This window comes from Rhinatrema bivittatum, chromosome 1, assembly GCF_901001135.1.
Source record: "Rhinatrema bivittatum chromosome 1, aRhiBiv1.1, whole genome shotgun sequence".
In the NCBI taxonomy this organism is placed as follows: Eukaryota; Metazoa; Chordata; class Amphibia; order Gymnophiona; family Rhinatrematidae; genus Rhinatrema; species Rhinatrema bivittatum.
Window position 1 is genome coordinate 526,069,023 of NC_042615.1, and position 25,428 is coordinate 526,094,450.

At 41.3% G+C, this 25,428-nt stretch overlaps 1 protein-coding gene across 4 annotated transcripts in view; it reads left to right on the forward strand.

The window, feature by feature from the left end:
* Positions 1-25,428, forward strand: part of SMARCA2 (SWI/SNF related, matrix associated, actin dependent regulator of chromatin, subfamily a, member 2) — a 604,786-nt gene that overhangs the window by 185,073 nt on the left and 394,285 nt on the right. For all 4 annotated transcript variants that reach the window (XM_029613254.1, XM_029613271.1, XM_029613280.1 and 1 more), the window contains exons 11-13: positions 4,477-4,530; positions 18,792-18,922; positions 19,834-19,891. In XM_029613254.1, coding sequence (XP_029469114.1) covers positions 4,477-4,530; positions 18,792-18,922; positions 19,834-19,891 — 243 coding nt within the window. The remainder of the gene's footprint in view (positions 1-4,476; positions 4,531-18,791; positions 18,923-19,833; positions 19,892-25,428) is intronic.

The window sequence follows — 25,428 nt, forward strand, 5'->3', positions numbered from 1 at the left end:
GAGGCTCGCTCATCTGCCGAACCATCTGCGACAAGATCCCATATTTTTGGATCAGGTGACTTGCTTCTGACTCACGGCTTGGCTTTTGAGAGGAAGCGCTAAAGGGACAAAGGATGTTACTTCTGCTCTTTTATATTATATCACAATAAGTGCAGAAATATTACATAGTCCAATTTTAGAAAATGGATCTTTTTATTATTCACGTATGGCAACTCCACTGTTTATCGTAAGTAAATTTCATACAAGGGATCCCCCAACATGGACCCATGTTTCGCCAAGGCTGCGTCGGGAGGGACAAACCTATGTCAATACATCGTAATAGGTCTCAAAACAGTGTAACAGGGAGCGTTGGATTTGCACTTCTAGTCTTTTGCAAGCTAGAAAGTCCTCCACCTCCGTAGGCTATGTGAGGGTCTGGAAGGTGTTTGAGGATTGGTACATGGAGAAAGGTGTTCCCTGTGCGAGCTTCTATAGCAGATATCCTTACTTTTCTTGCAGAGAGGTTTGGTGAAGGTTTTGTTCTTTAATTTCAGAATCAACCTTGTAATTCATTAATTTTATTCAGTATTTTTAGATTGAATGGAATGGCTTGTGACATTTTTTTGTAAGAAAAGCAGGGTACTTCATATCTTCTGGTAGTGTTGAACTTATAGGTGGCTCTGGTGAGGAGTCTGGAGATGGTATACCTGATTCATATTACAAGAAATTCTAGGAGCCTTGAGATTGTTGGAAATTGTTTTTCATGAATGACGCAGTTCTGACTTATTTTTCCTCTCTGGTTCTCTGAGGTTCCTTTTTCTTTTCGAAATTTCAATTGTAGGTCTTCTCTTATTTATTTATTTATTTGTTTATTTAACGGTTTTTTTATACCGACATTAAAATACACATCATATCGGTTTACATAATAACAAAAAGGTGGGAAAATACAAAACAGAGGGAGGGGAGAACTGGGAGCGGGGGTCGAAGATGCAGGAGGACCCCAAAACTAAAGAGAAGGAGAGAGGCGAAAGGGATCGGTAACAAAAGTTAACTAAAATGCAAATATACAAAATATACAAGAGTTACGGGATAGCAGGGGGTCATGGGTGAAAGTTGTAAGTGTACAAGATATTCAAGGGTTACAGAATATGGGGTACAGGGAGGTCATAGGAGTTAGTCCGGGAATGCTTGATGGAAAAGCCAGGTCTTTAGCAATTTTCTAAATTTAGAGGAGCAGGGTTCCATACGAAGATTGGGAGGTAGATCATTCCAATGCGTGGGGCCAGCAATTGAGAAGGCACGGTTCCTTGTGGCTGAGAGCAGCTTTTTTAAGAGAGGGAACTAGCAGTGTACATTTTTGAATTGTCCTAGTGGGGCGGGAGGAATGTGCAGGTTGGAGGGGTTCATTGAGCCATGCAGAGTTGTGGTTGTAGATAGCTTTGTGTATAATGGTGAGGGTTTTGAACAGGATACGGGAGGAAATGGGGAGCCAGTGTAGGTTTTTAAGGATGGGGGTGATATGGTCTGATTTGTGTGTGTTACTAATCAGCCTTGCTGTGGGCATTTTGAAGTATTGGAGAGGTCTGATGGAGGAGGAAGGAAGGCCAAGGTACAAGAAGTTGCAGTAATCTATTTATATGATAAGGTGGCTTGGATAACGGTTTTGAGGTCGTGGGTATGGAAGAGGGACTTGAGCTTTTTCAAGACCGTGAGTTTGTAAAAACCTCCCTTTATAACAGAGGTGATGTGGTTTTTGAGGGCTCAGGTGTGGGTCAATTAGGACATCTAAGTTCCGTACAGAGGGTTGTGAGAGGAGAGAAGTGGTCAGAGGGTCTGTAGGTGTGTCTAGCTTGAAGGTTTTGGTGGTTATGGATGAGGAGGAGCTCAGTTTTAGCAGAGTTGAGTGCAAGTTGCATGGATGTGAGTAGGGTGTTAATAGAAGTAAGGCATTTCTCCCAAAAGCTTAGGGTGGAAGCTAATGACTCATGGACAGGGATGATGATTTGGACCATCATCTGCATAGATGTAGGAATTTGAGTCCAAGATCCGTTAGATGATGACAGAGGGGGAGGAGGTATATGTTAAATAGAGTGGAGGGAGAGGGAGGAGCCTTGGGGTACTCCTTGGGGGAGAGTGAAGCGTGAGGATTCTGAGGTGCCCAATTTTACAGAGAAGCATCTGTTGGTTAGATAGGATCTGAACCATAGGAGTGCAGTGCCTGCGATGCCGATGTCAGGCGGGGCAATGAGAAGGTCATGGCTTATCGTGTCGAATGCCGCGGAGATGTCAGGAAGGCAATAAGGAAGTTTTGGCCTTGGTCGAGGCCGGTGAGGAGGAGGTCTGTGAGGGATAGAAGGAGGGTTTCTGTACTCAGATTTTACGAAAGCCAAACTGTGCAGGGTGGAGTGTGTTTTGCTGTCCTCAAGGAATTCCATGAGCTATGTATTAACTACCTTCTCCATGATTTTGGAGATGAAAGGCAGATTGGAGATGGGTCGGAATCTTAATCTCTTTACTACAGGTTTCTGGAATGTTTTTTTTTATTTGGTATTTCCCTCCATATGTGTTTTTACGAAATCTATCCATATCCTCTATATGAGAGCATGGCCTTCTGGTAATGGTTGAAATGGCAGAATGTCTTGCTTTTTGCTTGTGGTTGGCTCTGTTTCAGATTTTGGTAATGGAGATGGTCATTCTATTTTCTGATGTTCTGTTTTCTTTGCGCTGATTAGTTCTTTCAATGCAATTTCCTTTTTTCGATGGAAGAGTGCCTTGCATATTTCACTGCCAAAAGACTCTCTGCTCCATCTTCAGTGCCGATGTTTCCGCACAGATAGGTGCCTTGCTGTTTCTGAGCTGAGGTATTTTGGTGCTGGTGTTATCAGCGCTTCGAGTTTACATCGTGCTCTGTTAGCACTAGTGTTTTGGTGCTGATTCTTCACTTTGATTTCTCCTTGATGGAAGAATGAGATTTTGACATTTTTTATCCCTACTTCGCTCTGAGGAGTTCCATAACTCATATAGTGACTGAGTTCTTTTAAATTTATTGCCCACGGGACATTCTTCTACAGGGGCCGCAAGTAGTTATGTCGTGGCCTGACCTGAGATACTTGAGGCATAAGGTGTGCAAGTCTAAAATACACATTTTATGTTGGCATTTCTCACAGGACTTGAATGGACTTCACCCTTTTTATTTGTGAATGTTTTTCCTGTTGACATTGTTGATTTGATATATATATTTTTATATCTGCTTTCGATATTTCAAAGTGGATTGCATTTAGGTACCCTAGATTGAATTTGGGTTGATTTTTATTCCTCTGCATTACAGTCATGCAGAAGAGAAAAATTATTCTGAAATGGTACCAAAGATGCCGTTTAAACTTTCTGAACTGTGAGAGAAAACGACCTGATATGGTGGCATCGGATGAAATTGCCCATCTTGTGTGGCTGTATTATGCTTGTCCATGGAGAATCTGCAGTTTTTCCATTTTTCCAGATGACAATAAACTGTTGCAAATTGTGAATATATTTTATTTCTTGCTGCTTGCTGTGGAGTACTCTGCCTTATAATTGGTATGGCCATATCAAAAGACAGGCTGAGACAGTCCGTATTTTATGCTATTGATTGCATGGAGATGAAGTTTTGATTTCTCTAAGAAAAGGAGAGAACTAACATCTGTGGGCACAAAATGCAGGAAACAAGACTGGATGAACCTATCCCTTCTGACATGGAGCTCTATGGCCCCCATATTTAGAACCAACTGTAATAAAAATCTTCAAGATAAAAGAGAGATCCATTTGAATGTTGCGGGTCCGAAACTCTGGAACAGTCTGCCATTAGAACTAGGACTGCAGGCTAATCTAAAGAAGTTTAAGAAATACTTAAAAACATGGTGCTTTTTACAAGCTTATGGAACTAACACCCAGATTGATATTTAAGTCTGCAGTTTTTAATTGATTTTTCTTTATATTCTTATCTATATTAATGCTAATTTTATGTTTTTCTAATAATTTTACTATTTTATTATTTTTAATTGATTTTTTATTGTATTTTTCTGTTCTTAAATGATTGTAAACCGTAAAGATGGAACCTTGCGTTCCGGGTTACGGCATATAAAAATTGCATAAATAAATAATAAATATGCTTTCCTTTCTCATCCCTACTTTGCTTAAATGTGTTTACTAATTAAAACTGAATTTATATTTTGCTAATTTCAGCAAATCTCTGTCAAGTTACTTCCATTATGGAGAATTTCATTTTCTTTTGTTATGTTATATTTTTATTGTTGTTCCCATTTTATGTATATGTGGGAAAAGATGTAGTATATCTGGCCTTTGGTGAATTAATGAGGGAAAGAAGAAGAGCTAGACTCTTCTTATTAGAGCCTAAGAAATTTTGTCTGAGGGGCAACTGTATTACTGTAATAACACATTCATAAATTTGCACTTGAATATACTTACTGTCTTGCGCATAATACAAGCCTGTATTATTTGCAGAAAGCAGAGGAGAATACAGATGGAATGGGATCTGGTCTGGGTCCTGATGGTGAGGTAAGAGTTTTTGGCATGTACTTACAAATCTGTGTTCTCTGTGTGAATGTACATATATATGTAATTCAAATACATAGTTATATCTTTGGACTTGATTCACTCAGATTCAGAACTTAAAAATCTTTTTGGCAGAAAGTTGTTTGCCAGCCTCATCAAATAAAAAAAAAAAAGGATCCTTTATTAAACAAAAAAATGCTGCTCAGAGAATTTCTGTATCTTGAGAAAACAAAGAGCCTTTCAAGGTATTCACAGTACAGCATTTATGCTTGTAGTGGAGTGCAGAGATAATATTAGTATTGTCTAAATTATGTGGCAGCAGCTTATAAAATAACATGTAGTTCTGCTCCAAAATACACGCTTACGTTTAAGTACGTGCAGATATTTCCAATGCAAGAAAACTGCATACATTCTCTACCTGTTTATAAACATACATGTGTATATTTTAGGTGCATCAAAAAATATTACATGTAATAAATGCTATTTATAAACCTCTATTACACCACACGTTTCCATTTTGCATGTTACATTTTACCTGCTTAAAAAAAGGGGAGGGGGAGGGGGGTGGACAAGGGGCATTCTAAGTTGAGGCTCAGTAGTACATGTGGTTGTTGCTATTTTGCAAGAAATATACATGTATACATTATCAAACTTATTCATACACTTTTACACTTGCTAATGACTCCTGCAAGTGAAATCTGACTTGTCTGTTGTCTGCAGTTTTTGGGTGGGAGGTTGGGGTAAACTGCTGGTGGGGGTTCAGGGTGAATGCTAGAGGGTTTAGATGTACTAGAGACTAACGGAGGTATTAGTAAACTGGTGAATTCACATATGTGTAAGTATTCTTCAAAATAGTATAAGCACATACGTTATGAAATACCTTTCCCTGTATAAATCGAAGATACTACTCATGACAGAGTTGCTGAACCATATGGCAGAGTCTGAGGGAGTTCAATAGAACTTTGCTTTTTCTTGCTTTGAGAAGTGAGAAATGCTGAAACCTGTGAAGTTAAAATATCACATCAGGATTTATGTATATTAATTGTTTGGGGAAAGGAAATTTTCTTCTTCATTTAGGAGCAAATTTTCAAAACAGTGTCATGTGTAAAAATAGCATATATGTATGTAAGTAGCATGTACATGCATATTTATGTGTATTTTGGCTTGTGTGATGGAAATAGTGGTGGTGTAGTGTTATAAGCAGTCAGTGTGAATAATTCTGTTGCATGACAGTGTCTTCTGTCGTATCCTCATGGATCCATCATGGCATAGATCTATGCTTTGTGTCAAAGAAGGGAGGTGAGAAAATGTTCGCATGTAGGTATAAAATGGGTAATTTTCAGAAATGTGTCAGCAAGTGAATGACTGATTTTGTTTTGTTTTTTTTTTTTTAACCAGTTTTCAAAGAGATAGGATGCATGCATGTTTCCTTTGAAATTGCCTAAGTAATAAGTTCCAGCAGAGATTTACACCTGCCTTTTTCTGCGGATATGTTTTCTGATCAAAACAACATGCATAGCTTTGAAAATCCAAAACTATGCATGTTATTTTCTTCCCTGCCTAACTCCACTCCAGTAATGTCTCATTTACAATGTGGGCAAACTATTGTACAACTATACATGCACTTTCACGTGCATAAAGGGTGAGCAAGTTCCAGAAAACCATTTCACCTGGGTAAGTAACCCATTTACCCGGGTAAATGAATTTTGAAATTTCCCTCCATGTGTGAACAGCAGAGGTGTGATCAGAATGACTATGATAGAAGATGAAAAGTTATGAATAAAAAGAGGCAGCTTGAATTAGGGTAGGAGAGATGGTGTAACTGTTGTCTAGGCTAATGTTGGCACTGGGGCCAGCCAGCATTTTTAAAGATAAGCACTGCAATCCCTGATGGGGAAAAGCAGTATTAGCCCTTTAAAAGCAGCTTTTACATGGAAAGGTTATGGTAGTTTAAATGTAAAACATAGGCAAAGAAGAGAATTTGTTACAGAAAGCTTTCTTAATTTTGTTCAGCATAAGAGAGAAATTTGAGATTTGTGGCTGCAGGAAGGCTCTTACCCAGACATATCTCAAGCAAGAGTAAATGTAATCAGGCTTCTGGAGAGAATTTGTGTCCATGGGAATATCAGTGGCTGCTGAAGAGAATATGAACGAAGCATTTTGGTGGCCTCTGAATATCTTTTTTGCTTTCTTCAAGCAATGACCGTTATTTTTCTTGGTACAAAATAAAAAGTGAGCAAATAATTTATAGAGACATACAGTAGAAGCATACAAAAATATCATAAAGAATGCCTCCAGCAAAGTTTTCACAATACAATACACACTATCACATAGATTCTTCTCACTTAAATTTTTTTATAACTAAATATGTACTATCTTCAAAGTAGTGAAAAAGTGCTAGCTCATATCATCAAACTGCTACCAAGTGCAAGAGGCAGTTGGGTTTTTAATCATGGCTAGCAAACAACATTCCCCAAGCAGCAATTTAGAGACTTATATAGTTCATAGATAATAAACCCTGCAAAAACCATTCCATATACCTGTTACCCCATGTGTTATAATAGTCACATATCTTTGAATCTCCAATGTGTATATCAAGGTGTTCAATCCATTATATTGTAGTTGCAACAAGTAAATGCATCTTTCCCAATAAATTCCAAATTCGCTGCCCATCTTCACATAATGGTGTACTGGAGGCGTTCTTTTTGATATTTTTGTATGCTTGATATCTTCCAAAAGAAGTTTCATGACAGCGCTGTTTAGTTTTTTAGATATTTTCCTTTCAGAAATTGAAATAATTTTGGTGTATTGAGTGCATAGTGAACAATATTTGAAAAAATACTCTCGTATTTGTGGGTATACAGTGCATTCAGAAAGTATTCAGACCCCTTCACTTTTTCCACATTTTGTAATGTTACAGCCTTATTCTAAAATGGATAATATGCATTTTTTTCCTCTCCTCAATCTACACCCAGTACCTCATAATGACAAAGCAAAATCAGGTTTGTAGAAATTTGTGCAAATTAAAAAAAAACAAACCTGAAATACCACGCTTATATAAGTATTCAGGTTGGATGGGGAGCGTCTATGCACAGCTATTTTTAGGTCTCTCCACAAACGTTCGATTGGGTTCGAGTCCAGGCTTTGGCTGGGCCTCTCAAGGACATTCACAATCTTGTTCCGAAGCCACTCCTGCGTTGTCTTGGCTGTGTGCTTAAGGTCATTGACCTGTTGGAAAGTGAATTGTCTCCTCAGTCTAAGGTCCAGAGCATACTGGAGCAGGTTTTCATCAAGGATCTCTCTGTACTTTGCTACATTTATCTTTATCTTGATCCTGTCTAGTCTCCCAGTTCCTGCAGCTGAAAAGCATCCCCACAGTATGCTACAACCAACATGCCTCACTGTAGTGAAGGTATTTGCTAGGTGATGAGCGGTGCCTGGTTTCCTCCAGACATGACACTTGGCATTCAGGCCAAAGAGTTCGATTTTTGTTTCATCAGACCAGAGAATCTTGTTTCTCATGCTCTTGAGAGTCCTTTAAATGCCTTTTGGCAAACTTCAAGAGGGCTGTCATGTTCCTTTTACTGAGTGGCTGCTTCAGTCAGGCCACTCTATCATAAAGGTCTGATTCATGTTGTGTTGCAGAAATGGTTGTCCTCCTAGAAGGTTCTTCCATCTCCACAGTGGATCTCTGAACTCTGTCTGAGTGACCATAGTGTTCTTGGTCACCTCTCTCAAAAAAGCTTTTCTACCCCGATTGCTCAGTTTGGGCAGGTGGCCAGCCCTAGGAAAAGTCCTTGTGGTTCTGAACTTCTTCCATTTAAGAATAATGGAGGTCAGGACCTTCAATGCTGCAGCAGTTTTTTTTTGTACCCTTCCCCAGATCTGTGCCTAGATACAGTCCTGGCCTGGAGGTCTACAGACAATTCTTTTGACTTCATGGCTTTGACTTTGCTCTGCAATGCACTGTCAACTGTAAGACCTTATATAGACAGGTGTGTGCCTTTCCAAATCATGTCCAGTCAATTGAATTTACCGCAGGTGGGCTCCAATCAAGTTGGAGAAGCATCTTAAGGATGATCAGTGGAAACAGGATGCACCTGAGCTCAACTTTGTGTCATAGCAAAGGATCTGAATGCTTATGTAAATGTGATATTTCAGTTTTTAAAAAAATTAATTTGCACAAATTTCTACAAATCTGATTTTGCTTTGTCATTATAGGCTATTGTGTGTAGATTGAGGAGGGAAAAATGCATATTAGAATAAGGCTGTAACGTAAGAAAAGGTGGAAAAAGTGAAGGGATCTGAATACTTTCTGAATGCACTGTAAATGAGGGTAGTTGATATATATTAATAGGGCAATAAAGAAAACTCCATGGGCTGTTTGCAGGCTTGCTGGACTTTTTATCCATAAAACCTACAAGCCTACTTAAAGGAAAACTCCAGTGGACAGCCAATGCCACAGGGATTCTTTAGTCTGCCTACTTTGCCTGTGTGCTAGGTAAAGTATTAACAGAGATTTGAAAATGAAATCCCAGTGCGTGCTTTAGAATTTCTGTCCCAACCCTGCCTTTGGCACTGTCCCTCTTCGCTGTGAGTAAAAGTACACATACTCGGCCCAATTTTAAAAGGGCCACATGTGTAAATAACGGGGGTTATGCATGTGACTGGGACATTTTCAGAAGGGCCCGGCCATGCGTGTAACCCCCGTTACATGCCGAAGTGCTGGGCCTCTCCAAAGGGGGTGAGGGGTGGCGGGACTGAACAGAGGCATTTTGGGGGCGAAGATGGGAGGAGTTTGAACTTATGCACGTATTTTTGGATTTTCAAAAATATGCACATATATCTGGGTAAATTGGGTGGGATAATTTTCAAAGCAGACTTGTGTGCATAAATTCACTTTGAAAGGTGGTGTAACTTACATGCGCATTTGCTGTTTAATTTAGGCAAGCTGTTATTACCCTATAATGGGGAAACTAAGCAGTTATAATGGACAGAACCTGTTTCTATAGCAGGCAAGAGCAAGATCTTTCATGTATAAGATCATATCATGTATAATGAAAATATTGATGTATATTGCTACCTTCTCCATTGACAAGCAAGCATGAATGACCCATTACATATGGGTGATGTCATCTGATGGTGCCAACATGGACCATGCTCTCAGAGCTCAGTAAAGACTTTCCTCATCATCCAGTTAGATCAGTCCAGATGAATGAATTATGCACACCGACCAGTAGATGGCAACAGAGACTAACAGGTTAACTGACATCGCCCCTTATAGGCATCCATGCTGACCTCAGTCTGCCAGTATTCTCAGTCTATAGCAGAAGGTATGCATGCATATGCTGTGCAGTTAGACCAGGCGAAGAGTAATCTTTTTGGTTGGGCAACTCTTGCAGTATTCCCTTCCCCGGTTGAGCACAGCCCTGAACTAGGAGTTTATTTACTTTGGTGTGCAGCTGTCTGATTTGTTCTGTTCCCCCTTCTCTTCTCTCTTTACAGCATTTCTCTTCCACACTAAAAAAAAAAAAAAAAAATAGTAAGAGAGAGGGAACATGGTTTCAGTTTCTTCCTGCCCTTTTTTGGCTTAGCATGTTGTGGTGTTTTTTTTGTTTTTTTTTTTAAATAAAGATTAAAAAAAGAAAAAGGAGAGTGGAAGCAGAAGGTCTCTCAGCATAGTAATACACAATCAGGCCAGGGGTGAGTAAAAGGATGTTCCTTAATTGTCTTTTTTTTTTTTTTCCCCTGATTGAGGCAACTGAGAACAGGAAGAAGGGACTGATGTGGCTCCCTTCAGCACGGGAAGAGGTTCACGCTCTGTTCCAGCTTTGTGTAAACTGGTAGTCAGGAGGAGGAAGACATCTGGGTAGTACATGTGGGGAGGAAAAGGAGATTCAACTGTGGGTTTTTTTGTTGGAATCGCTCTTCCGGGAGAGACCCACTTTGGCGGGGCGGTGGCTGAGCTAATCCCACCAGTGGGATAGCTGAATTGACAGATACAGCAGTCATTTTAATAATGATGATGTCCCATGTTCTGTGGCCTGGGGCCCCTCTTATTGGCTTCTCACTGGAATATACAATGATTGCATTTTCTGGGATGGCGATGGCTACTTCTCATAGAAGCCCAGTTCCTTATTTTGCTTTGGGCACAAATTCAGTTTCTCTATCTGGGCCTCAATCTCTGTGCAGTTTTGTCTCTGTTTTGTGCCAGACCTTTGCTTAAAAAAAAAAAAGCAGCACTTTCCTCTGGTGTAGATCCCCCGCATCCAAGAGATATTCCTTAGATGTTCTGGAAGGTAGAGGACAAAGGGATTTAAGGGGCATGATGGCAAGGAGAAAGCCTTTTTCTCTACATCAGATGAGACTCTTGTAAGGTTTTTGCTTTTTTTTAAGAGTTTCAGAGTCTCTGACAGCAAAGGTCTGGAAGAAGGGGAGTTGCCCCCACCCCCTTGGAGAATGCAAATGGATGTGCTGTGGTCCGCATAGTCTCACAAAGAACCTTCTTAATTTCTCATTGTTTGACAGTTGTTTTCATTGCAGAGAAGAAAGTATTGGAGGATTCAGTTTTTACAGTTCTGTGAGCCAAATAAGTCCTTTCCTTGTACAGGCTAAAGATATGGCTCCTTTAGGATGGGATTGGCCAGTAGCCAATTGAAAGAGGACACGCTCTGATGAGACGTTATTCTCTTCTATCTCTGGGAGAAGTTGAAGGTTCTGAAAATTGCTGCTAGTCTGCACAGTTACAGTATGTACTTGGCACAGCCTTGAAGGACGCTTGAGGACTTTGACATAGTGTTGCAGGGGGACAGCCTATAGATTTTTTTGGCTGGATACTGTGCATCTAGGTTGGTTCTTTGGAGAGTGGTGATGGATAAGACATCTCAGATGAAATCAATCACAGTATTCTTAGTTGGTGCCTAGTTTTATTTAGTGGGTACATCAACCAGGAATATGGATTTTTGTTTAGAGGTGGCCAGGTGATTAACCTGTTGAGGGCCTGGGCAGCTAATTGGCCTAAATGGCTATTCAGTGGATGGCTGATTTGCAGTAAAGGATCTTGGCAAGATGGTGATAGCTTGGCGAGTTTCAAGGTGCCAGATTTATCCCACAGGCATCTTCCACAATCAGTCAATTCCAGGAAGGGTACACCTTTTAGTCTATTTTAATCCTTTCCATTCTCCAGAAGGAATGAGATGAGGGAAGTTCTGTGGGTACAAGAGCTTCCCATACCTTGTAATGAAGTTATATGGACCCTTATTTTGGGGCTGACGATTGGATGTCATTTAGTAGGTTGTTGCTGAAGATGGATCATCATCACTTCAGATTATTTTCCAAAATGGATATGTTCTAGAAGTTTCTGTTTATTTTTTGTGGTTCTCAAGAAGGAGAACTTCATTCTAGGGCTCCTCTGTCTAAAAGCGGTAGTGTCAGTTCCAAGATCGCAGTGGGGTGAGGGACAGTATGCGATTTAATTTGTGGTTCTGAAAACAAGTCAAGAAGTTTCTCAGTATGTGTCTTTTCAGGATGGAGAAGTTTTAAGTCTGTCATAATGGCAGTAAAACAAGAGGAGTACCTGATCTCATTGGATCTTATGGAGGTGTATCTATACATTTCAATCATAGATGTCTTCATTTTGCAGCGCTGGGAGGTCATTTTTGGTTTCAAGCCCAACTCTGGGCTGGCCACCACTCTATGGATCCTTTAAGGTAGTTGTGATGGCGGCACTGTGAATGGAGGAAATCTTGGTGCACCCGTACCTGGACGATTGGCTCGTAAGAACAAGTCTGAGCAGGAGAGGTTTTTTGGTTACTGGCAGGGTAGTGGACTTGTTGCAGGAGTTGGGTAGAGTAGTAAACTTTTCCTATAGCAGTTTGCTGCAGTCACAAATTTTGGAATACTTGGGAGCTTTGTTTGACAGAATGAAGAGTTCAGAAGTTGCAGTAGCATGTTTAGATGCTGATAGTGTTTAGATGTCAGATGGTACAGAGTTATCTGCAGCTTCTGGATTCCATGGTGGCAGTGTTAAATCTAATTCCCTGGGAGAGAGCTCAGATGAATCCCCTTCAAAGAGTCTTGTAGTTCAGACGGGATGTTCAGTTGTAGGATTATTATAGCTGATTTCTGGTGCTGGAAGAGGTCAAAGCAAGTTTGGCATGGTGGATGGTTTCCAGAACTTTGCTAAAGAGATAGAGCTCAAAACTCCAGCCTGGGTAATAGTGATCACTAATGCTAGCTTTCCAGTTGGGGGGCCCAATTTACATGAGAACATAAGAAATGCCTACCTGGTTCAGACCAAGGGTCCATCAAGCCCAGTATCCTGTTTCCAACAGTGGCCAATCCAAGTAACAAGAACCTGGAAAGTACCCAAACATTAGATGGATCAGAAGCTACAATTGCTTATTAATTACCATAATAAAGGTTTTTGGGTTTATCCTCACTTCGCTGTGGTCAAAGGAAGGAGCAAAATGACGTTTAGAGACCAGGGCTGTTTGATTGTCCTTCCTCAGGATTGCATCCCTTCTCCAAAGTCAGTAAAAGTAATGTCAGATGGTGCCACAGTAGTGGAGTATGTAAATCTTCAAGGGCGCACCAAGAACCCTTTGGTGTCAGAGGAAATTGATTTGTTACTGTACTAGGCAAAATGAAATCTAAAGATATTAGTTTCCCACAATGCGGGAATGAAGATCTTTCGATCGGATTTCTCAGTGGTGGACCCTGGAAAGATGTCATTGTCTTGAATGCCATTTGTGCAAATAGTGGATAGATGAGGACCACCATTGATGGATCTGATGGAATGTGAATGCACAGGTGTAATCATTTACAGCAGGAGGAAACAATAAGGGTCTTCCGGTCTGGGTGCCTTAGTTCAGCATTGGGCATCAGAAGCAGATGTTTAGGTATTCCCTCCAATACCCTTGATAGGGAAGGTGATTCAGAGAGTTTCAGACATTGTGGCCTAGTAATCCTCGTGGCTCCTGATTGGCATGGAAATCTCATCAGGTTGTTGGACGGGATTAAATTGTGGTTTCCCCAAGACAAGATTTTGCTCTTGCAGGGGCCGATTCTTCATGAGGTTCTGGATTGGTTTTGTCTTAATGTTTGGTTCTTGAGAGGGCTTGTTTAAGCAAGTAAATAAGAAAGATTATTAGTTGCTAGAAAACCATTCTTTTTCCTTAGCTTATCTGATAATTTGGAAGTTTTTTGAGCAGTATTACTTCTGGAGGCAGATTGTACCCAGGTGCACTTCAGTGCTTTGTGTTCTTGATATTTTTTTTTGTTTGTTTTGCAGAGAGTCTGCTAGAGGATTGGCTCTTAACTCCTTGAAGATTCAGATTGCTGCTTTGGCATGTTATAGAGGTCCTCTATCTTAACATCCCGATGTTTCATGATTCCTGAAAGGAGTTAAGCATATTAGACCTCTGAGGGACTCCATTCTCCCTCAGGATCTGAACTTAGTATTCTTTTTCGAGGCAGGTTTGCAATTTGGGCATATTAGGACAGTTTCACTGAAGCTTCTTATCTTAAAGGTGGTATTTCTCAGGATTTCAAGTTTCAAGCCCTTCTTACAGAGAGCCTATTTATAATTACTAGAGATTTGGTGAAAGCTCTCATATAGTGCCATCCTTCGCTCTTGGGTCATTTCATCCTTTTATTTGACTCAGATGGTCTGTTTGCCTTCATTTAGTAAACAAGATACTGAGAGGGGCTAGACGAAACTTCATTCTTTGGAGGTGAAGAGAGCTCTCTTGAGATATCTGGAGATCATAAATGAATTTTGGGAATCAGATCAGCTGTTTGTTTTGTTCAGTGGCATTTAAAAAAAGAAAAAAAAAAAGCAGTGACTGAGGCATCAGCACATTGGATTAAGGATGTCATTGCAGCTGCTTACCTTGATGGAGTAAGTTCTTGCCTGAGTCGAGGGGTGGAGCTGCATTTGGTTTGGTCATGGGATTTGTAAAGTGTTAACATGGTCTTCTCTGCATGGATGAAACATCAAGTGAGGGGGCCTCCTTTTGAAAGAGGTTTCCATAGTGGGGCTGGCAGTCTCCCACCTAGTTTAGCTTAGGTACATCCCATTCGTCTGGACTGGTCTGACTGGATGATGAGATAAGCTGGCAAAGATGCTGTCCATCAGTGTTTGGACTCCTTCAGAGTCAATTTTTTGGATTCCTTCAGATTCTCCAAATCCCAGAGGACTCTGCAGCTATCCCAGTTCACAAACTTTTCTTCAGGGTCTTCAAATGAGGATGTTCCAGATACCTACATTCTGCCTCCTGTTGTCAGGAAGCTGGAAATATAGAGTACAGGTTACCCCTGAATTTGAGGACTTCCAATCACCACTTCAGTCTGTAGTGGTGAAATCAGCATTGAAGTGTGCTAAGTGCATTTGTAATCCCTGTAACATACCCCCTGTGATGTACTCAAAGGCATTGAATGCATTTGGGAAGGTCTTCCAGGGTTCTATCCTGAATGCCTGGATTGCTGTTCACCAACTCTACATAATACAGTATTTGCACAAATGAGTCCAGAAGTTAACCCTTGATGGAGTTGTCTGATCCAGAACAGGCAAGCTTATGTTGAGCAGTGAAAGATATGGAAGACTGTGTTAAGCACATTCTGTCCATATACAAAGCTTTTGATACTGCAACCAGGACTATACTTGCTTCTTTAGGGGCCTGAAGGCTTACATGGTTATGGTTTAGTGGCCTTCAACAGGACTTGCATGATCATCTTGCAAATGTGCCCTGGACAACCTATTTGGTGACAAAGTTCAAGAGATGATGCTCTAAGAAACATCAGTCAACCTTGCAGTTATCATCAGTTACTTCCCTTACAAGCACCCATTCTTCCAGAGATGCCCCTTCCTCTCCTTTCAGTGTCATTGAGCTCCTTCCACTCTTCAGCAGCAGCAGCTTCTGCTCAAGGTCAATAGAGGGAAAGATAAAAGACCAAAGCTCAGCAGCAGCTGCAGCCTAAGCCAGGCACCGGTTTTTGATGAGATTGAGACCTGCTTCCACACCTCCCCCAGTGGGGGAATGGTTTAGTCTTTCCTTCCAGAGTGGCTTTGAATCACCAAAGACGGTAGGTCCTGAAAATTGTGGAATATGGCTACTGCTTGTGCTTCTCTTGCCTTCCTCCAACCCAATGGATTTCAGTCTTCAACTCCAACCTTTCTCAATCTTACCAACTGCAATTGGAAGTGGAGTCACTTCTTCAGAAGGTGGCTGAACCTGTACCTTCACAGAACTGTGGCCAGGGATTCTATTCCCAGCATTTCTTAATCCCCAAAAAGTCATGGATATTTAGGCCTAAACTAGATGTGCGAAGACTGAACAAGGTGATGGTTTGGAAGAGATTCAAGATGAACTCCCTATATATGATTCTCCCTTTCATGCAACCATGGGATTAGTTATATGCTCTAGATGTGAAGAACATATATGCATACATTCCCATTTATTGCACCCATCAAAGTTACTCAGATTCGTGGTGAAGGATGTGTACTACCATAACAAGTTGCCCCCCTTTGACCTCTCCATGGCCCCAGGTGTGTTCATGAAATGCCTTGCAGTAGTAGCAGCAAAGCTTTGTCAGCAAGGAGTCTGTATATTCCCATACCTGGCTGATTGGTTAGTGATTGATCTATCTTCATTAGGTTCTCTGAAGTCCCTCTGTCTATTTGGCTTCTCCAGTCCTTGGGCTTCTTAGTTAACTTTCTAGTTAACTATGAGTCTGGATATGCTTGCTTCAGGAAAAAATGTTTCTCCTGGGTAAAAGAGCTGCATTGCTAATGGGCCTAGTAAGACTTTCCTTCAACAGGACCGAGTGTCCACAGGGTCTGCCCCAGTTCTACTTGATCACATGGCGGCCGCAGTGCGTGTGGTACATCTGACTCGTCTGCAAAGGTGGAGCTTTCAGTGAGGTTTCTGGACCCAGTGGGTTCACCTCTATCAACTATTGTCATATCAAATCTCTGTGACCACTGGGATTTGAGTATCCCTTCAGTGGTAGATGAATCTTGAAGTTTTAAAGGTTTGTCTCTCACTATGAGTCCCACTGCATCAAGTGACTGTCTAGTGATGCCTCCACCAAGGGGCACATTGGTTTGATGTAGACCCAAGGATTGTGGTCCCAATGGAGAAACATCTGTAATTTATCCACCTGGAGCTGTGAGCCATTTGCTATACTCTAAGATTTTCTTGAGAGAGGTGAGAGAGAGCTCTCAATCTAGATGGCCAACCAAGTGGGCATGTTTTATATAAACAAGCAGGGAGGTTCAAGCTCTTATGCACACTGCCAGGAGGCCATTCAAATCTATTTGTTGATAGGACATCTCCTGGCAACCTATCTTTTGGGAATCCAAAATACGGTGGTGAATCAGCAGTGTGTTACAACCGCATAAATAGTCCTTGGATCAAAGGTTCACGAATGACTTATTCAGGTTGCTGGTGAAAACTAGTGGTCAACTTGTTTGCTTTAGAGGTCAACAGGAAAATAAAAATTGTGCTACATGCATCTGAGCAGCTACAGATCAGCTCTGATGCTTTTCTGCTGAACTGGAAAGTTGATTATATATACCCACCTATTCCTCTAACTGCCAAGACTGTCCAGAATTTTCTTCATGGCAGACAAGTGATCCTTATTGCACCAACTTGGACACAGCAAGCATGGTTTCCATTCTGTCCATCTATTAGCTCAATCTCTTCTTTCGTCAGAGATGTCTTTAACTCTCATCAGACAGAATGATGGCAGGCACTGCCATTTCAGTCTTCCATCCCTGGTCCTCACAGTGTGGATGTTGAATGTGCGGTAGTCTCTGTATTTCTTCTGAATGACGTGGAAGATGTGCTGATTTTGTCTAGAAAACCATCAACCAAAAGATTCTACAGTTTCAAGTGTAAAACGTTCTTGACTTTGTGTGGGGCCAGCTATCTGGATTCTTTTCTTCTGCAGACCAGGAGACTTTTTCTGTATCCGTTCTTCCTTTTGTCCTTGGGCCTTAACATCTTATCAAGGTTCTTCTCAGAGCCATTATGACATAGCACCAGCAGGTGGAAGGTCTCCATCTCTCTCCACTCTTTGGTATCAAAGTTCATGAAAGGATTGTGGCCCTACAGCCATCCGGTCAGTATAGCTCCAGTAACTTGGGACCTCAGTGTATTCCTAGTTCAACAGATGAAGCCTCCTTTCAAAACTCTTGAGTCAGTGGATTTTAAGATTCTCACCTGGAAAGTGTTTTCTCATGGTCATCACTTTAGAACAAGAGAGCAAGTGAACTATGGGGTTTTGGTTTCATATTCACCATATCTTCAGTTTTTTCACAATATGGTTCTATGAAGTCAGCCCAAGTTCCTTTCAAAATGATATCTGGGTTGCACATTATTGTACTTTCTAAATTCTTTTAGATAGCTCATGCACACAAAGGAGAACAGATCTTCACTGCTTGGACTACAAGAGAGTTGATGTATTACCTAAAGAAGACTGTGATTCACCGTCAAGCATTTCAGCTGTTCACGTTATTTGATCCTAATAGATTGGGAAGGGCAGTTACCAAACAAACTCTGTCTGGTTGGCTAGCGGATTGTATGTTATGTTTTAGCTGATTTACAGATTATAGGCTGTGAAGGTTCATCAGGTGAGCGCCATGGCAATTTCAGTGGCTTATCTCAGGACCACTTCCATTTGAAGACATTTGCAAAGCTCCCACTTGGTTGTCTGTGCGCACTTTCATTATCCACTACTCGCTGGACAACATATTCCGAGGAGACAGTATCTTTGGACAAGCAGATTTTTACATCTTGTTCACCCAGTAGTTCACTCTTTTTTTTTCTGGTGTGGCCAGGTTATTCTTCCACTGTACAACCCTCAGCTTGAGACTCCCCATATGTAATGGCTGATTCATGCCTGCTTGAGGATGGAGAAGGAAGTTTGCTTGCTTGTAAACTGGATTCTCCATAGATAACAGGGTGAATTATTGATTCTTAATATCTGCTGCTTCCTTGGAGAGTTGACTACCTCACTAAAGCTTGAGGGGCTGATGAGGCAGTATGCGTACATGGGAACTCCTGCTTATGCTCAGTAAGTGTTTACTGAACTTTGAGACCTGGGTCTATGTCGGCACTGATGGATGACGTCACCCACGCGTAATGGCTAATTCATCCTGCTGTCTTTGGAGAACTCTATGAAATGTTCATGGTATTCTAAGAGGGGAAATTATAGAACTGCAGAAATTATGTTGTGACATTTTTTTTATCTAATTTTAGTTAATAGATGAGAGCAGTCAGATGAGTGATCTTCCAGTCAAAGTAATCCACACCGAAACTGGTAAAGTTCTACTTGCACCAGAAGCACCAAAAGCTAGTCAGCTGGAAACTTGGTTAGAAATGAATCCTGGGTAAGTTATAGCTGTGAAATAATATATATACTATACATTTTTGGTTTTGTGGTAACCCCTATAGTCTGGCTGTAGTAGAATGACTGCTGTGAAAGAGAGTCATTGTCTGTAAACCCAGACTACTATGGTAGTAGCATAGACTACATTTTTCAAAATTGACTGTAATTTAGACAGCATTTATTTTTGTCTGATCTTAAAATGTGTAGAGGTCCATATTGACTAAGCTGGGGAGTGAGAAAGTTATCCGAATAAAATTACTCAGATGTTCAGTGGAATGTAAGTGAATATGTGTTTCTCTGAATATACCCAACTAAAATCAGTTACCCAGATAAAATTATCCAGACAGAGCAACCCTGTGCCTTAGGGTTACTCAGATAACTTTCTCTGGAAAGCGCTGATATTCAGCACTAAACTGCTAAAGTTAAGCACTGCCCCCCCTCCCCCTCCCCCCCGGAATGCCCCACCAAATGTGGCTAAATTTTGTGTGGGTAATGAGTTACTTTGACAACATTTAAATGGGCAGTGGGAGGAAATTTATGAAACTAAAGGTTTGTCTAGGCAACTCCTGAAGTTACCTGTCCAATCTTTTCAATATGGACCTCATAGTTTTCAAAATGTTTCTGAAATTCAGAAAAAAAAATGTTTCATTTTAAAAATACATGAGTAAAATCAATAAATACCAGGAAACCTTAGAGCAGTGGTTTCCGAACCTGTTCTATTGAGGCCCACAGTCTTGCGTTTTCAGGATATTTACAGTGGATATATATGCATATCTTGGAGACCCATTACTATGCACGTTTATCTCTTGCATATTCATTGTGAATGGCTGTAAGGTCAATAGGATGGGTTTGGGAGCCTCTGTTTATTGTGCAAAACGTTTATTGTGATTTGTGTTCTGCCTTCCCTTTTAGGTATGAAGTGGCACCTAGATCAGATAGCGAAGAGAGTGGCTCTGAGTACGAGGAAGAGGTCAGTATGCATTCTATAGTTGTAATCAACTGACACATTATAAACCCTAAAAAGCTTGCCAGGCAGATTGGTTGCTCCATTTTGTTCTTTTCCTCTATCATTTATTATGTTGCTATGTAGCTAGGTTTTAGAACATAAGAAATTGCCATACTGGGTCAGACCAAGGGTCCATCAAGCCCCAGCATCCTGCTTCCAACAGAGACCAATCCGGGCCATAAGAACCTAGCAAGTTTCCAAAAACTAGTCTATCCCATGTACTGCTACTAGTAATAGCAGTGGCTATTTTCTAAGTCAACTTGATTAATAGCAGGTAATGGACTGCTCCTCCAAGAACTTATCCAAACCTTTTTTAAACCCAGCTACACTAACTGCACTAACCACATCCTCTGGCAACTAATTCCGGTTTGTGTGTTGAGTGAAAAAGAACTTTCAGCTGCGTCAGAAGCTCATACCATCACTTCTTATTCTATAATCTTTTTTTAGAGAAAGTGTCTGCAGATTGAGAGAGAATTGGTACAAAAGTAGTTGATCTTTATCAACAAATTTTGATGAACTAATACTCCCGAAAGTTGAATTATAAAGAATTCTAGACCAAATCTACTGTACCAATAAGTGCTTCTTTCTGCCTTGATCCCATTTGAAAATTAGTTGTAACTGGTACAATAGGTTATGGAATAGATTTTTGCCTTGTTCATGTACCGCTAAAGGGAGAACAGGGGATGGGTGCAAATCAGCAATGGATGTGTACAGTTTGTCTCCCATTCAGTTCTATGAGCAAGAGTATCTGAACAATGGGGGTCCTGCAACAGATTATTTTCTGAATTAGACAAAATGAATCTTTTATAGATTTCTTGTACAAATTGGTTTCCCACAGCTCTCCTTGAACTGGACCATGATAAGTATACTAAATTACACATACTCTTCAGTGTAAAAAAGTATATATGTAACACTATTTGTTTTGAACATGTTGTGCCATAGATTCCTTTATGTTGTTTAGGGGTCCATGCATGCAAGGGGTGATTTTAGGAATGTCCACATTGAGACAAAGACCACACACATTTTTTACCTGCAGTTTTTGATTTTTTTAGATTGAATTATTTGTCTTTCCAAATCCAAGCTTAAGGCAAGTTATAATTCAGGTACTGTAGTTATTTCCCTATCTGAGAGGGCATACCATCTAAATTGTACCTGAGGCAATGGATGCTAAAGTGCCTTGCCAATGATCACAAGAGGTATCTGGGAGAAGCAAGATTTGAACCCTGGCTTCCCTTGTTCTCAGCCTTCTGCTCTAACCACTCATTTGCTATTCCTTCAGTAGGTACATAGCATGTGTGGTCACTTGCACTTGCTTTTTCTTCAGGTAGTACATGCGAAGATTTGAAAATGCCATCTGTGCTTGTACTTTTTTCCACCCCCAACTTACACACCCTTGGGAACTTCACACTTGACCAAAGATTCACTCCAGTTGTAGTGTGGGACTTCCCCCTTAATTAATTAGTAGTCCAGTCAGCATTTTTCCCATGGACCCAGACCAAGAAAAGGTAAAGGTGCCCTTTAGAATTTAGATTGCCATCACCTGATACCTAGAGCAGAACTAACGATCTTAAAAATAATAAGTGGGTGGTTTTAAATAATAGTATTGAAAGAGTTTTAAATTGTGATGTTTAATTTTTTTTTTATGTGATATATTTTATATTAATTATTTTGTTGTACACCGCTCTGACCAGTTTTCAGTTTGTGTAGCATAGAAAATCTGAGAAATAAAATAAATAAATAGATTCCACCCAGCTTTTAGTTTCTTTTTGCCCGGGTAAGACTGGGATTGCTGTATCCGCGAGAACTCCATCTAATTGGATGGCATATCCTTCACTTATTCCCCAGCAGGTTTAACCTTAAGGGGCATGTCAAAGCTCATAATATCAGAGCCATGGCTGCATCTCTATTGATGAGATACGCAAGGCTGCGATGGGCAATTAATTCTCCCCTTTCACTTCCCATTATTGCTTGGAGAGTGACTCCTCATAAAACAAGTTTCTTGTGGGTTAGAGGCCCAACGCCAGCCCCGCCCCAAGCCCGTTTATTTTCAGGTTCTTCTTTAAAATATTTAGTTATTTCTAATTTGATAAAAAAAAAATAGTTGACCTGCCCTATTAGTGGATTATTCTTATGTTTTTCCCTCGTTTCCTTCTGTTCTTTTTTACTTCCTGCTCAGTTGGAACCAGGACTGGCATCTGGCACCATGAACCTTCATTCACAGCTACCTGGGGATTTTCCCCCCGTTTTATTTGAACAGCATGTGTGGGGGCAATTTTCAAACCTACTGTTTAGGCAAGTAAACACTTTTCCCTGTGTAAAGGTTTTGAAAATTAAACCTCCCAGTGAAAGATCTGGGGGTTCAGGAAGTCAGAAAATGTGACCGTCCTTTCAGCAGCAGCATTATTCTTCAGCACCCTGACAGTTCTACTTACTCTCTGTTCTGATTCAGTGACAGCAACTACTCGTTGTCCTCTTCCACTTGCGGTGGCTTCCAGGTCAATGATTTTCTTAGCTATACTAAGAGCATTTGTGCTTATGACTTCCCAATTGGCTTCTCTTTATCCCATGCTCTGGTTTGCTTTCTGTTCTTCCTAGGAATTGCATTAATTATTTTTTCTGCTGCTTGACCAACCCCTTGCTCTCCCCAGTTCCCAGTCTTCCAGTTTCCTTCTAGGTCTCTAATACCTTGCAGTTTTACTACTGCTTAAGTGAATCCACCTTGAAAATAAAGGAATCTGTATGCCCTCCCAGTTCTCAAGTCTTCCCTTGGTGGTTGTGTGTCAGCTTACCGGTGAAGATTATTGTAACCGTCCCCCCCGATGACCTAGTTCTCACTAGGTTGGCAAATCTGCAAGCAGAGCTACTCATCATTTTTTGACAGTTGTGACCCATTTTCAGGGGTTGTTTGGGTTTTTTTGTTTAATTTTTTCACAATTTCCATTTCAGTTTGATAAGAGTTTGCAGCTTATTGTACACTGACACTAACTTCTCTTTCCATTTTTTCTTTTGAATTGTCTTTCCTTTGAAGAAAGATTTCACAGCAGATTGCATATTTAATTTTATATCGGATAGACAAAAGTTTCTCTTTTCCCGACCCCTGCCTTCTAACACACCTATTTTAAGTGTTAGCCAGTGAGAGTTCTCTGCTGGCACGATGTCCTTCCCAATCTGTAGGGCTGGTCTAACAAAGGTGGCATTGGAACCTTATCAAGCTCCTAGGAACTCGCACTTCAGTTGCCCAGTAAGGGAAGCCTGCTGGCTGTTTTGTTTCTCCCCTCCTGCTATTGTAGTCAGGAACCTATAATATGTTTAAAACTTTATTATCCCCAGGACAAGCAGGAATGCTAGTCCTCACTATGGTGACGTCAGTAACGGAGCCCTAGTGCGGGAAAACTTCTGTCAAAGTTTCTAGAACTTTTGACTGGCAGCCTGAGGCTACTGGGGCATGCTCAGCATGCCATGTATATTCCTGCCACAGGGGTCTCACTCAGTCTTCTTTTTTCCGCGCCGCTGGATAGCAGCACGGACATCGGAGCCCTCTGAGTTACCTCAGTATTACTATTATTCTCCATTAGGGGTCTCAATAAAACTTTTTCTCATCACCGGCTGGTGAATTATTTGATTTTTCAAAAAAAAAAAAAAAAAAGAGAAAATCTTTTTTTTTCAATTCCTTTCATCGACGGCCGTCGAAGAAAGGATGTCTTCAGGGTTCAAAAAATGCCCAAAGTGCAACCGCACAATGTCGATTACTGATCCGCACGAAGACTGCGTTCGCTGTCTCGGAGATAAACATGACATTTCATCGTGTGAAAAATGTCAAGAAATGACGCCAAAAGGCCGTAAACTCCGCCAGGAGAAGATCCAGCAACTATTCAGCTTACAACTGACTCCTTCTCCGGCAACTTCTTCGAAATCTTCACCATCTGGAGTATCGAAAAAGGTACTGTTAAAAAGACGCCGAAATGACGGTTCCGGAGATAAATCCTCCCCTACCCCGTCGACATCGTCGATACGCTCGGCAGTAGACGTCCGACCTAAGCACAAGCATCGCCACAAGCACGCCCCCGACCCTCACCGTCGGCACTTGACCGAGGAGAACCGTTTCCTAAAACGGCCTAAAATTACTATACCCTCGGTGCCTGAAGGGCCTACTTCCGACGTCACTTCCAGCGGAAGGATCGACACTTCCATCGATGGTACCGCCTTCGTCGATTGCCACAGGATATCGCAGCCTACATAAAAGAGGCAGTTTTACAAGCGATTAAGGATCAACTACCGGCACCTCAGCCGATGCCGGTGACATCTCCTGTAATATCGACTTCACCGATGCCGGTACAATCAGTACCGAAGTCTCTTCATCGATACTGCCAGCGATTCCGGGACTTCTCCCGATGCCGGGCGCTTGCCCCGATGCCGGGTACCGAACCGATGCCGGGAACTCTCCCGATGCCGGGAAACTATCTCGATGCCGGGCACCGTCCCGATGCTACCGATTCCATTAACGATGGAGGTTTATTCAAAATCTCAGACTGGATCTATTCCACTCCCTGCCGTGTCTACATCAAACTTAGCACTGCAAGGCTCCATCCGGATTCCGGACTTGTTCCTTCCTCCAGTGCGAATGACGACATTCACCTCGATGCCCTCACTTTCAACCAGTACGCCGTCGATGCTTCCTGCTCAATTTCGTCAAGCATCGCCGTAAACACCCTCCATGGTTACGGAACAGTCATCGAGAAACAAGACATCGGTTCCAACGATGACAAAAGCTAAATCCACGATGCCTTTTTCCTCTATAGAGGAACCATCATCTGAATCAAGATTATATTCGATACTTCAAAAGAAATATCAGGACCTTCTAGATTCTCTACCTTCAAACCCGGTGGAAGAGGAGGATTCTTCACAAGAACCCATTCCAGGACCTTCTGGTGTGCCTCCTCCACATCCACCTACAAAACCAAGTCCTCATATTCCAGAATATGATACCTGGAGTGACACACAATCTGACACATCAGAAACCTTTATGTCTGAACCGTCTCCGCCTCAACCAAGAAAGCAATCTCCACCAGAAGACCTTACTTTCTCCTCTTTTCTCCAGGAGATGGCCGACTCTATACCATTCAAATTACAATCTGATCAGGATTCTCCGTCACCAGACTCTTGAGGTACTACAATTGTAGATCCCCCCCAAGCAAGTCATGGCAATACCTATCCATGATATTCTACTTCAACTTCAACAAAGAATGTGGGAACATCCCTGTTCAGTTCTTCCCATCAATAAAAGAATGGACTCCACCTATTTAGTCCAAACCTGCACCGGGATTCCAGAAATCCCAGCTACCGCATTCTTCTGTGGTCGTAGAATCAGCACAGAAAAAAGCAAAAAGATCCAGGGTGCACTCCTCTAATCCTCCAGGGAAAGATAACAGGTTCCTGGATACATTGGGAAGAAAGTTTTTCAAGGTGCAATCCTCAATTCTAAGATTGCAGCCTACCAATTG